This window comes from Amyelois transitella, chromosome 29, assembly GCF_032362555.1.
Source record: "Amyelois transitella isolate CPQ chromosome 29, ilAmyTran1.1, whole genome shotgun sequence".
Lineage (NCBI taxonomy): Eukaryota > Metazoa > Arthropoda > Insecta > Lepidoptera > Pyralidae > Amyelois > Amyelois transitella.
Window position 1 is genome coordinate 4,995,875 of NC_083532.1, and position 13,090 is coordinate 5,008,964.

General features: G+C 37.4%; 2 protein-coding genes across 8 annotated transcripts in view; one reads left to right on the forward strand and one right to left on the reverse strand.

Moving 5' to 3' along the window:
* LOC106138583 (uncharacterized transmembrane protein DDB_G0289901) overlaps positions 1-13,090 on the reverse strand; it is a 429,961-nt gene that overhangs the window by 380,366 nt on the left and 36,505 nt on the right. The window lies entirely within an intron of this gene.
* The window catches only part of LOC106131767 (CLIP-associating protein), a 63,630-nt gene that overhangs the window by 20,555 nt on the left and 29,985 nt on the right, over positions 1-13,090 (forward strand). For all 7 annotated transcript variants that reach the window (XM_060952814.1, XM_060952811.1, XM_060952808.1 and 4 more), the window contains 9 exons: positions 391-527; positions 1,283-1,330; positions 4,359-4,490; positions 7,896-7,994; positions 9,222-9,345; positions 9,981-10,113; positions 10,743-10,850; positions 11,735-11,863; positions 12,422-12,606. In XM_060952814.1, the coding sequence (XP_060808797.1) occupies positions 391-527; positions 1,283-1,330; positions 4,359-4,490; positions 7,896-7,994; positions 9,222-9,345; positions 9,981-10,113; positions 10,743-10,850; positions 11,735-11,863; positions 12,422-12,606 (1,095 nt within the window). The remainder of the gene's footprint in view (positions 1-390; positions 528-1,282; positions 1,331-4,358; positions 4,491-7,895; positions 7,995-9,221; positions 9,346-9,980; positions 10,114-10,742; positions 10,851-11,734; positions 11,864-12,421; positions 12,607-13,090) is intronic.

The following is a 13,090-nucleotide window of genomic DNA, read 5'->3' on the forward strand; positions in this document are numbered from 1 at the left end:
AAAGTGATACCTTGTATCCAATTTTGAAAATAAATCTATTTTATTCTTAATTCTTTACATGGTAAAACGGAGCCTGTTCGAGGTCCACGTTCAAACTAGCATAGCTAACTATACATATCACTATTTGAATCTCAATTCTATCATTATGCCAAATAGCTGAATGTGGCCATTCAGCCTTTTCAAGACTGTTGACTCTGTCTACCCCGCAAGGGATAAAGACGTGATGATATGTATGTATGTATAAAATATAGTACCGTCGAGTTAGTATCTCGTAACACGAGTCTCGAACTTACTTCGAGGCTAACTCAATCTGTGTGATTTGTCCCGTATATATATATATATATATGTATACATATATTTATTATAATTTATTTATTAATTTGTTCACAGGGCATACTGGGCGTACAAACGCCATTTTCCAGAGGACGCCGAAGCGTTGTTCCAGAGGTTGGACATCGGCGCTCAGAAGCAGATAGAGCGAGAGAGGCATATCGGAAGCGTTGATAGTTTACATCACGTCGGATCGGGTTGGTTATTTGTTGATTACTATATACATACATATGATACCTTCCGGGGTAGACAGAGTCTTGAAAATACTGACATTTGTTGATTACCATACATACATACATATGATCCCTTCCGGGAGACAGAGTCTTGAAAATACTGATAGGCCACGTTCAGCTGTTCGGCTTGATGATCGAGTTGAGATTCAAATAGTGACAGGTTGCTAGCTAATCGCCTGAAATAAGAATGACAAGTTTATAAGCCTATATCCTTTAGTCGCTTTTTACGTCATCCATGGGAGTGAGACTTTTTTTTATTGGTGCCGGTAACCACACGGCATAGAGTGTCCTGGCTTTAGTCCCGGTTGCATCCTCACCGCTCTGGATAGGAGCCCGGAATGCGCCTTTAATATTTGTGTATTTTGTTTGTTTTTTATTTTATTTACCCGTTCCCGGCACCAATAGAAAAAAGAATAGGACCATTCAATCTCTTTCCCATGGATGTCGTGTAAGGCGATTAAAGGGATGGGCTTGTAAACTTGGGATTCTTTTGGGCTTTTATATGAATCTCAATTCTATCAGTAAGCCAAACGGATGTGCGTGGCCTATCTGTATTGTCAAGACTATTGGCTCTGTCTACCCCGCAAGGGGTATAATATAGACTTGATTATATGTGTGGCTTCAGTCCCGGTTGCATCCTCACCACTCTGGAGAGGAGTCCGGGGTGTGCTTTTCCTTTAATATTTGTTAATTATGGTTATTTCTTTTTTTTTCTACAGAAAGAAGAGTTATCACTAGTCCCAGAAGCCCTTCGGCCAGTGTATCAGGTAATTATAATATTTCTCGCACACCCATCATAACTGAGCCGGAGAACCATGGTGCTTAACCTGCGGAGAATCAAACTTTTATATGTATATAAACGCGCATCTTTCCTGAAGGGGTAGGCAGAGACTACGTCTTTTCACTTGCCACGATCCTTGCATATGTATTTTTTACACCATCCATATTAATATTTTTCACCAACTTACATAGATAGATAGATAAAACTCTTTATTGCACCATAAGAGTTAAACATACAAAACAGACAGAGATGGTACAAAGGCGGACTTATTGCTAATGCAATCTCTTCCAGTCAACCTTTGGGGTTTTTTTCCAATCATTTTTTAAGTAATCTCGATCCGATCATCAAAATTAATTAGGATTTTAAATAATACATAATTAATTATGAACATCTTATTATTAAAATACTAAATTTACCCTATCAATCAAGACAACAGTACTAATTTTACCATCTATCATTTAAGATATCCCCTCCCCCCACCATACTATTTTAAAAACATTTTACATATTATTTATTTTATTAAATTTCATATATTAACAAAATAAAAACATCATTGTGTTCACAAAAAGTCGACATTCCAGTTTCTAAATATCAAAACCTCTTATTAAATTCTATGTTTTGTCTCTTTCACACAGGTACAAAGTACAAATGTGTGCAAGAGACAAAAATATGGAAGTGAATTGAGAATAATTGGACGAACATTGTGATAATATTTTTTTTTTATGGTGAACAATTTTGTCTAGTTTTATTTATTTTCAATTTTAAATTATGATATATTTAAAAATATAAAATTTTAATATGGTTACGATTTTGTTGTTTAATTATTTTGCAACAATATATATTTTATTTTTAATATAAGCTATATTTTTCTATGTTTAAAAATGATGATAATTAATGATTGTTGTTATAATTGTATATTTAGAGAATTATAATTGTATATTTTGAAATGAAAAAATATATATATATTTATTTATTATAGGGAAGTCTTACATTCATATTTGAATGAAATGTTAATTCAAATTGCTGTGAAAAGACTTCAAATAAATAAAAATCTAAAAATCTTCGAATACATTCCGGAGAATTTATTCTCAACTGTTTTATAAAAACAAAAAAAATATGTTTTATTTTTAATCACTTATTACTAATTTCAATAAAAGCTGAACTTTGTCTGGTATTGTGCTCGGATCGTGACACTAAAACATAGTAGTCTCTGCCCATCCCTCCGGGTAAGACGCCTGATTTTTGTACGTATTGAACTTGTGTCAACGTTACGCTTATTTACTTAGGATTTTAATTTGTTTGTTTGTAATATCTTTATTGCATAGAAATTTACATAGTAACAAGAAAATATTAAGCACATAGTTATAAAAGAAACAAATCACTTGCAATGGCGGGCTTATCCCATGAAGGGATCTCCTCCAGTCAACCGGATTCTTCTTTTAGGCGATGGGCTAGCAACCTGTCACTATTTGAATCTCAATTCTATCATCAAGCCAAACAGCTGAAATGTAACCAAAATTACTACCTAAAGAGTCATACTTTATAATCACGTCTATATCCCTTGCGGAGTAAACAGAGCCGACAGTCTTGACAATACGGAAAGGACACGTTCAGCTGACATAATGATAGAGTTGAGATACAAATAGTTAGTTACTAGCCTATCGCCTTGAAGGAGTACTCGTTAACATAAGCCTTTGTAATCATAAGGATTAAAAATTGTTTTCAAATATTTTAACGTTACTTACTTTGAAAAACATTTCTTTTCACGCAAACCTGGATATTGGTAATTTTATTAATTTAAATAAGCTTCAACTGAAAACTTAGTGTCTGGTGTAAGTCGTAGTGGCTCGTTGCGCAGGCGCCGCTCGTCCCAGGACCGACCCCCGATTTCTCATATACCTGTCGCCATGCGAGGTATATATATGCATGCCATCGACACTATAAATAATAATTTAAGGAGCAAAGAAATAGTGGAAAATGTGAAAAAAAAAACGGGGAAAATTATTCAACATTGAGGGCTTCAATGATGGCCAAAATAACTATTCCACGCGGACGGATTCGCGGGCACAGCTAGTACTTTATAATCTCAATATAGGATGTAAATTATCTATAATTGAGGTAGATAATTATTTGTTTTTATATATATTATCCTTTCATATATATAGTATCAGCGATAAGTAGTTGAAATATCCGTCTAGTATCATACAGTGATTTTAGTGCCAAGCGTTGCTCTTACGGCTAGCGAAATTTAGGTAAATGAAAGTGTAACCATGATTCAAGTTCAGTCAAGAAATGTTGGTGGACGCGGTGAGTTCTGAAACGCGCTATTGAGATTTTCTCGCGAGGGTATATAGGTCGCGAGGATGAATTTTTATGGTGGTGCGTTGGATCGACGTGCTTACATTACGAGTAAATTAAATAACACAGTCTGCAATGTGTGACCATGTTATAAGTGAAGTCAGGTTTTCCTTTTTTTTTACACTATCATTAAGTTGTGTATAATTTTTCTTAATTCTAAATGATCAAATTAAGGACGTCCTGATAAAGGGTCAGGTCAAGAGTACCCGAAACCGCCGAGCTTGCATTAAGAGAGTTATGAATGTGGATGAAGCGAAGGAAGTATGCAGAGATCGTGGAAAGAGGTAGTCTCTGCCTATCCCTCCGGGAAAGAGGCGTGATTTTTTGCAAGTATGAGTTTTGCTTTACAGTTTGGGCTTTGTAAACACTATTTATTTATTTATTAATTTATGTACACAAAAAAGATCGAGACTGATATTAATAATGATCATAAGAAACAAAATGACATACATAGGTTACAATTTCATTACCAGGACGTCCTTAATTTGATCAAGATACGTTCGTCTAGGTCTTCCCACTCCGACCTTTCTCTCCACACTCTCCTTGTATATCTGCTTAGTCAACCTGCTTTCATTCATCCTCTCCACATGACCGAACCAAAGCCGAACCCGTAGAAATTTAAAACGAGTCTCTGTCACCGCCGTATCATTTGACAGCGGAGCGAGCGGTCGGCGGCGCGGCCCGCTCGGTGTCGTGCGTGGACCCGGCGGCTGCGCAGCGCGCGCGAGCGAGAGCGCTATACTCCAACATGTCTAGGGCCAAGATGGCCGCCGGCACGGCTAGTTTACGTGAGTATTATACATGTATATAATTTTTCTATGTTATTAATTTAACTAGAGGCCGCCCGCGACTTCGTCCCATCAATCCCGCGGGAACTAAGTAGCCTATATGTTATTCTGAGTCTTAAGCTACCTACATACCAAATTTCATCGAAATCGGTTGAAAAAAAATTTTTGTGTTAAATAGACCATTTATCGAAGAAGGCTTTAGGCTATATAACATCACGGTGCAACTTTTAGGAGCGAAGAAATAATGGAAAATGTCATAAAAAAAAACTGGAAAAATTATTCATTGTTGATTCTTCAACGATGCCCAAAATACATGTAACTATTCCACGCGGACGAAGTCGCGGGCACAGCTAGTACTTCTATACTCTTTCACATTTCTTATTTCATTTTTCCACGATTTGGATACGGGAGATTCATATTTGTGGATTGATCTCCGGTGAAAATGCTGCGGTGTAGTTTGTTCCGCCGCTTCATTCTACACACTGCGCTTTTGACTGCGGCAGTAGTTATAATTAGATTTAAGTGATGTGACGTCTATAAATTGATACCTCGTGTACAAAATTCTGAAATAAATCTATTCTATTCTTGTAATATAATATTAAAATAATTAATTATGTGTATGCCAACATTGAAGAGGGGGAAGTTGCTCAACAAGGTATATTAAAATACTATACCCAGGCACATTTTTTTTTATGTTGTACATATAAATCCACTTAATCAAATTGACAGAATCATTTACTCGCCTGTTTTTTTTTTAATACAATTTTATAGCCATTTTTTTAATTTGGCTTAGAAATCTAGTTACTTGTTATGGAGTCACTTTTTGATTTGTTTTTTTTTAGGTAATTTACGCATAAAATTTTTCGATAGATTTTAAGATAGACTTTGAATTGCTACACACATAGTACAAAATAACAAAATCTAAAGGTGTCTGTCTTTTCAAGACTGTTGGCTCTGTCTACCCAGCTAAGGATATAGACGTGTCTATATGTATGTATGTCTTCAGCTACCTACATACCAAATTTCATCGTTATCGGTTCAGTAGTTTTTGCGTGAAAGATTAACAAACATCCATACTGACATCCTGACATACTCACAAACTTTCGTTTTTATAATATTAGTGGGATATATTTATTTATTTAATTCCTCATTTGCCATATTTATAATTTCTAAAATGACTTCGGCATTTATATTTTTCATATCTCAATTCTAGCATTATGAAATCAATTCTTTCTATTATTATTATTTATCTATTTATAATATTTATAATTTCGACAATGACTTAGTAGGCATTTATGTTTTTCATATCTTAATTCTAGCATTATGAAATCAATTCGTTCTATAATTATTATTTATCTATAAATATCTTCGTAAAAGTGCCGTGTGGTACCCGGCACCAATAAAAAAACAATAGGGCCACTCCATCTCGTTCCCATGGATGTCGTAAAAGGCGACTAAGGGATAGGCTTACAAACTTGGGATTCTTTTTTAGGCGACAGGCTAGCAACCTGTCACTATTTGAAGCTCAATTCTGTCATTAAGCCAAATAGCAGAACGTGGCCTATCAGTCTTTTCAATATTGTTGGCTCTGTCTACCCCGCAAGGGATAAATACGTGATTATATGTATGTATGGTCGCGTTCATAATTGCAGTCATAGTTCGCAAAACTTTATAGCTTGCACCGCTGCTATCACTCACACATTCACACAAATAACACAATAAACAACAAGCGGTGAAACGTTGGGTAACGCGCCATCAAGAAGAGGGTAGTGTAAAAAGTCGACCGCGCAGCGACCGTCGTCCGCTAATAATCAACACAGCGACAGCCACACAGCGGAGATCCATGGTGGAACAGTACGAAAATAATGGCTTCATACCGACCTGAACATTTGCGGAACAGTTCGACACATCAGTGGTTACTGTTCGTCGAGTTTGCACCGTGAGGGACTACACCACAGACAGCCAGCAAGAAAGCCGTATTTATCCGAAATAAATAAGCAAAAACGTTTAGAATTTGCTCGACGGATTTGGATTTTGACTGGAAAAAAGCGATATTTACGGACGAAAAGTTCGTTTACGTCATCGCAACACGGTAGGCTTCATTTATGGCGAAGAAATGCAACTCGGTATGAAGAAAAAAATATGGAGTCTGGACGCATATCTGTAAATATGTGGGGCTGGATGAGTGCTGCTGGACCTGGGGAACAGATGTGGATAGCAGGACGCGCTACAGCTGCTCATTATGTGCAAGTGCTGGAAGAAACCATGTTACCAACTGTGCGGTGTATTTATCCGATTGATGATATACCAACAATATCATTTGTGCAAGACAACCGCCCTGTGCATCGAGTCCATATAGTGCGTGAAAGGTTCTGCCAGTTTATATTAAAACTACTAATTACTTAGATAGTATATTAAGGACAGCTTCAATATCTTTTCTTTATGAAAACGAATAATTAAGCTGTAACCTTAATAACAGGAGATAAGTAGATGTTACAATTAGTGCAATATGCTGTATGTATAGCTTTATTAATCATCAATATGTAAACAAAACTATAGGTAAACTATTTCAATAAAATTTACTAATTTTAATTATTGAATGTTTTATTTTGCTCCCTCTTGTTTAACATTTCTTGCTGATTTCCGTGTTTGAAACACGGGTATTGTAATTCTTAGATATCAGTTAGTTAGTTAGTCAGTCAGTAACTTAGTTCAAATGGCACCTTGAAGCATTAAAAATTGTCAGTACTTTTTTTTTTAATAGACAAAAAAAATCCTTGAATAACTTCGGAATCCAAGTAACGCTAGTAACTAGAACAAGCGAGTGTGAGCAAGCGAGATTATCTAATATATCTTAGATCTCACTTGCTCACACGAAGTAATAAAATTGCTACCCAATAACTTTCAAAGGAACCACTACCTATGTTAGGGTCGTGTGCAGACAAATTTTCAACCTTATTGAAATGACATAAGTCTGGCAGTCGCAGGCTTCCCTCTATAGGCAAATCTTATGCAAATAATAAGAGACGACGATATCTCGATCGACAATTATCGGGCCCAGTTCGGCAATCGTTGATTACCGTCTCTTTCTGTTTTGTTATGTTATATGTCATAGAATAATAAACTGTTTTACTTAGTAATCATTGGTTTTAAAGACCGTATTCATTTGATGGAAAATTTATTCTTTTTAAATATGCATGTGTGTGTGTATCTAGTGGAACCACAGTGCACGCTATTTTAACCCGTAAGAATTTTAAAACTATGACTGCAGATATGAACGCGATCGTACATACATAAAATCACGCCTCTTTCCCGGAGGGGTAGGCAGAGACTACCTCTGCCACGATCTCTGCATACTTCCTTCGCTTCATCCACATAACATATAACCTGTTTTTTTTCAAACAGCTCGCGCGAAAAGGTCCCCGAGCAACGCCGGGGTGCCTCCCAGCCCTGAGAGAGTGGTCGGCAGGTCCAGATCCAGACCGGGGGTGTCGCAATCTCAACGTAAGTACAATTGTCACTATTTTTATGAGTTAAATGTATGTAAGCGTCTTAGTTTTGTTTTTGACAAATTACTCAGATTGATTTAGCCTCGAAGTAAGTTCGAAACTTGTGTTACGAGATACTAACTCAACGATACTATATTTTATAATAAATATTATATAGATAAATATCCAAGACCCAGGACAATCAGAATAAGTTCTTTTCTCATCATGCCCTGGCCGGGATTCGAACCCGGGACCTCCGGTGTCACAGACAAGCGTACTACCGCTGCGCCACAGAAGCCGTCAAATTTTTCATTCATATTCATACATATAATCACGTCTATATCCCTTGCGGGGTTGACAGTGCCAACGGTCTTGAGAGACCTACAGGCCACGTTCAGCTGTTAGGCTTAATAATGATATAATTCGGATTCTAATAGTGACAGATTGCTAGCCCATCGCCATAAATAAAGAATTCCAAGTTAATGATAGAATTAAGATTCATATATTTATTTATTGTGGTGCAAATAGTAATTGTATTGTATACATAAATTAAACGTGCCGTGTGGTTCCCGGCACTAATATATAAAATAATAAGACCACTCCATCTCTTTCCGTATGTCGTAAAAGGCGGCTAAGGGACAAGCTCATAAAGTAGGTATTCTTCTTGTAGGCGATGGGCTAGTAACCTGTCACTATTTAAATCTCAATTCCATCCTCAAGCCATACATCTGCACGTGGTCTTTCAGTCTTCTCAAGACTACCCCGCAAGGGATATAGACGTGGTTATAAACCTACATACATATGGTCACGTCTATATCCCTTGCGGGGTAGACAGAGCCAACAGTCTTGAAAAGACTGAATGGCCACGTTTAGCTATTTGGCATAATGATAGAATTGAGATTCAAACAGTGATAGGTTGCTCGCCCATCTCCTAAAAAAGAATCCCAAGTTTGTAAGCCTATCCCTTAGTCGCCTTTTACGACATCCATGGGAAAGACTAGAGATGGAGTGGTCCTATTCTTTTTTTGTATTGGTGCCGGGAACCAGACGGTACCAATACAAAAAAGGTGGTTATATGTATGTATGCCCTGACTTTTTTTTTTGCCTCCGCAGCCACTTTATGTGTATGTATGTATGTACATTTTGAAAATGCCCTGACTTTTTTTTTTGCCTCCGCAGCCACTTTATATGTATGTATGTATGTACATTTTGAAATTGCCCTGTCTTTTTTTTGCCTCCGCAGCCACTTCAAGGTCATCGTCACCTTCCTCCAGAACCAGCGGTCCCTTGTCGCTGTCCAGCGCCAGGCGGAGGCCCTCGGGCATTCCCAGGTCTCTGGCCGGGTCCAGGGAGACCAGCCCCACCAGGTAAAGTGGTTACCACTACTGTAACAGCTTCTTCTAATCTTCCTTCCTGCTTCAGTCCCGGTTGCATCCTCACTCCTGCCACTCTGGAAACCAGCCCGGGCTACGCCTTTGACCTTTGATCCTTAACTTGGGATTCTTCTTTTAGTCGATGCGCTAGCAACCTGTCACTATTTGAATCACAATTCTAAATCATCAAGTCAAAAAGCTGAACGTGGCCTATCAGCCTCTTCAAGACTATTGGCTCTGTCTACCCCGCAAGGGATATAGACGTGACCATATGTATGTATGTATACAATATTTCTCACACAGAAGCGCAGAGATCGTGGCAAGTGTAGTCATTGCCTTCCCCTCCGGGAAAAAGGCGTGATTTTATGTATGTAAGCATTTATATATACAATACTAGCTGTCCCGGCAAACGTTGTTTTGCCATATAAAGTAATTCCTAGTTAAAAAAAATGTTAAGGGTGGACAACTCTTAACACTTAGGGGTATGAAAAATAGATGTTAGCCGATTCTCAGACCTACAGAATATGCATGCAAAATTTGGTTAAAATCGGTAAAGCCGTTTCGGAGGAGTACGGAGACAAACATTGTGACACGAGAATTTTATATATATACAATATTTTGTCACACAGAAGCGGTCGGTCAAGCAGCGTGGTGTCGGCAATGCGGCGCAGGGAGTCGGCGGAGAGGGGCGCGGTGTCGAGAACACCGGCAGCCACTCTGCGGCTGCTGCAGCAGACCAGGGACGCCGAGGGGGCTCTGAGAGTGAGATAATATATATATATACAGGGTGACTTTTAATTCAACTGCATTAATTTAACTGTTAAGTGTACTCATCTAAAGAATATTTAAAAACGTTAATAGAAAAATATCGGTTCATATTTCAGAAAGTACGAAAAAAATAAAAGTATCAAAATCCACGATCCTAAATACGTAATATCACCCCGGCCGGCGGAAAAGCGACGCGTAAGATTCAGAGGTCAACGACACAATTAATTAGGCTGAGCGATCTCGACAACTCTGTACTTTACTTGATCTTGATACTAGAAAAATAATTTATTTTTCAGACATTTATTTACATGTTTAGTTTTAATTTCTTTTTGTAGTATTGGTCTTTAATAAAGCATGTGACGTAGTTTTTGAGGGTTTTTTAAGTGTGAAAATGATGACGTTTAATTTAAATAGGCTCAAACGGCTCAGAAGCATGGGTATAGTCTATGTTTAAAAGGATGCAGTTGTTTTAAATGTCACTCTGTATATATACCATACACTAGCAGCCCTGGCAAACCTTGTTGTTTTGCCTTTATGATATACAATGAAGACTTTTAATTGAATTGCGCCATAGTATTTCTGACACTTGGACTTGAATTTTAATCATTTCTCTTTCTTCACAGAGTCCCGAAGACAGTTCAGGCTGCGAAGGTCTCCGCGGCAGAGACGACGACTCTGAAGCATCCAGCGTTTGTTCAGAACGGAGTCTGGACTCTTACAGGAGGCATGATGTGAGTTTGTCTCCTGAAATTGTTTTTTAACTCCCGACTCAAAGCTCTAGGCGGATTGGTATTTAAATTATTTTTATTATTCTTTTACATAAATATAATCACGTCTTTATCTCTTGCGGGGTAGACAGACACAGCTAACAGTCTTGAAAAGACTGATAGAATTGAGATTCAAATAGTGACCGGTTCAAGAAAATTCCCAATTTTAAAAGCCTAAGTCGCCTTTTACTACGTCCATGGGAATGAGACGTGGTCCTATAATTTTTTTTATTGGTGCCACACGGCACAAAATATTTTTTTATTATTACATAATATATAACTTATATTAATTTTAAATTACTTTAAATATAAAATGACATTTTTTTTATGATTTTTTACATTCATCAAAATAGCCGATACAAAATTGCGATGTGCAACAGAGTTCATATTGTATCTATTTAGAAGCAGACCCCCAACAGACGTGATTATATACATATATTGTTTTGACGAATAAATTGATCTATTCTAAAAAAAATTCAGGACAGAGCCTCGATAAAAAGCTAGTTATGAATTCAATGTTTTTTTTAATTTATTTTCGCAAACAGCTAGTAGTATTGAATTCATAGTTTTTATTTTCGTAAACAGTAATTAATTCAAAGTTTTTATTTTTTATTTTTTTCGCAAACAGCTAGTAATGAATTCAATGTTTTCTTTTATTATTTTCGCAAACAGCTTGTAATGAATTCAATGTTTTTTTTTCGCAAACAGCCAGTAATGAATTTGAAAGTTTATTTTTTTATTTTTTCGCAAACAGCCAGCATTGAATTCAAAGTTTTTTTTTTTTTGCAAACAGCCAGTAATAAATTCAATGTTCTCATATAGTTATTTTTTTTTCTCCGTCACGCCAGGGCATGTCGTGGTCGGGCTCGCGGGGCTTCGAGTGCGGCTCGCCGCCGCCGCCGCCGCCGCCCGACGACATCATCGCGCTGTGCGCCTGCACCCACTGGACGGAGAGGAAGGACGGCCTCACGCACTTGGTCAGTTCTGAAACGCGCTATTGACATTTTCTCGACATATATACATATACACGCATATAATCGCGTCTATATCCCTTGCGGGGTAGACAGCCTTGAAAAGACTGATAGGCCACGTTCAGCTGTTTGGCTTTAAGATAGAATTGAGATTCAAATAGTGACAGGTTGCTTGCCCATCGCCTAAAAGGAGAATCCCAATTTTGTTAGCCTACCCCTTAGTCGCCTTTTACGACCTATTCTTTTTTCAACTGGTGCCGGGTACCACACGACAAAGATTTTGCATTAAATCATTGTTTTAAAATTAATAAGCCATGTAGTTGAACGTGGCCTATCAGTCTTTTATAAGACTGTTGGCTCTGTCTACCACGCGGGAGATATACACGTGATTATATGTATGTATGTATGTTGTATTAAATAAATCTGTGGAAAATTTTAGTTCAGTATTTTTTGTTTAGGGGATGTCCTTTTTTTTCATTATGACTGTATGCGTGCACGCACTGGACAGAGAGGAGAGAAACATTTAAAAAAAAACATTAAAAACATTTTATTCTTTATTTTCAGGCCAATTATCTCAACAGCGGTCGACTCCTGACAGATGAACAGCTGAAGAGATTGACAGAACTGCTGAACAAGATGTTTGTCGATGCCCACACGAAGGTCTTCTCGCTGCTACTGGACGCTGTGTGCGAACTGTTGCTGGTCCATTGGCAGCAGCTGAAAGATTGGCTGTACCAGCTGATGTTCAGGTGAGCTGAAACGCGCTATAGAGATTCTCTCGCCAGGATATATAGGTCTCGGAAGAAAGGTAATCGACATGCTCAGATTAGTAAATAATATTCACTATGTATACTCATTTTATCCGATATTTGAAGTGAACTATGTATTATTAGTTTATTGGTACAAGCTGATGTTCAGGTGAGCTGAAACGCGCTATAGAGATTCTCTCGTCAGGATATATAGGTCTCGGAAGAAAAGTGATATTTTGGCGTGTTGGATCGACATGCTTAGATTCGTAAATAATATATATATATGTAATGAGTTCATTATGTATACTTATTTTATTCTATATGTAGTGTGAACGTTTATTAGTTCATTGGTAGAAGTTGAAAGATTGGCTGTACCAGCTGATGTTTAGGTGAGCTGAAACGCGCTGTAGAGATTCTCTCGTCAGGATATATAGGTACAAACTAAAGTCGACTTTTCAATATGCTTAGACCAGGAGATAATATG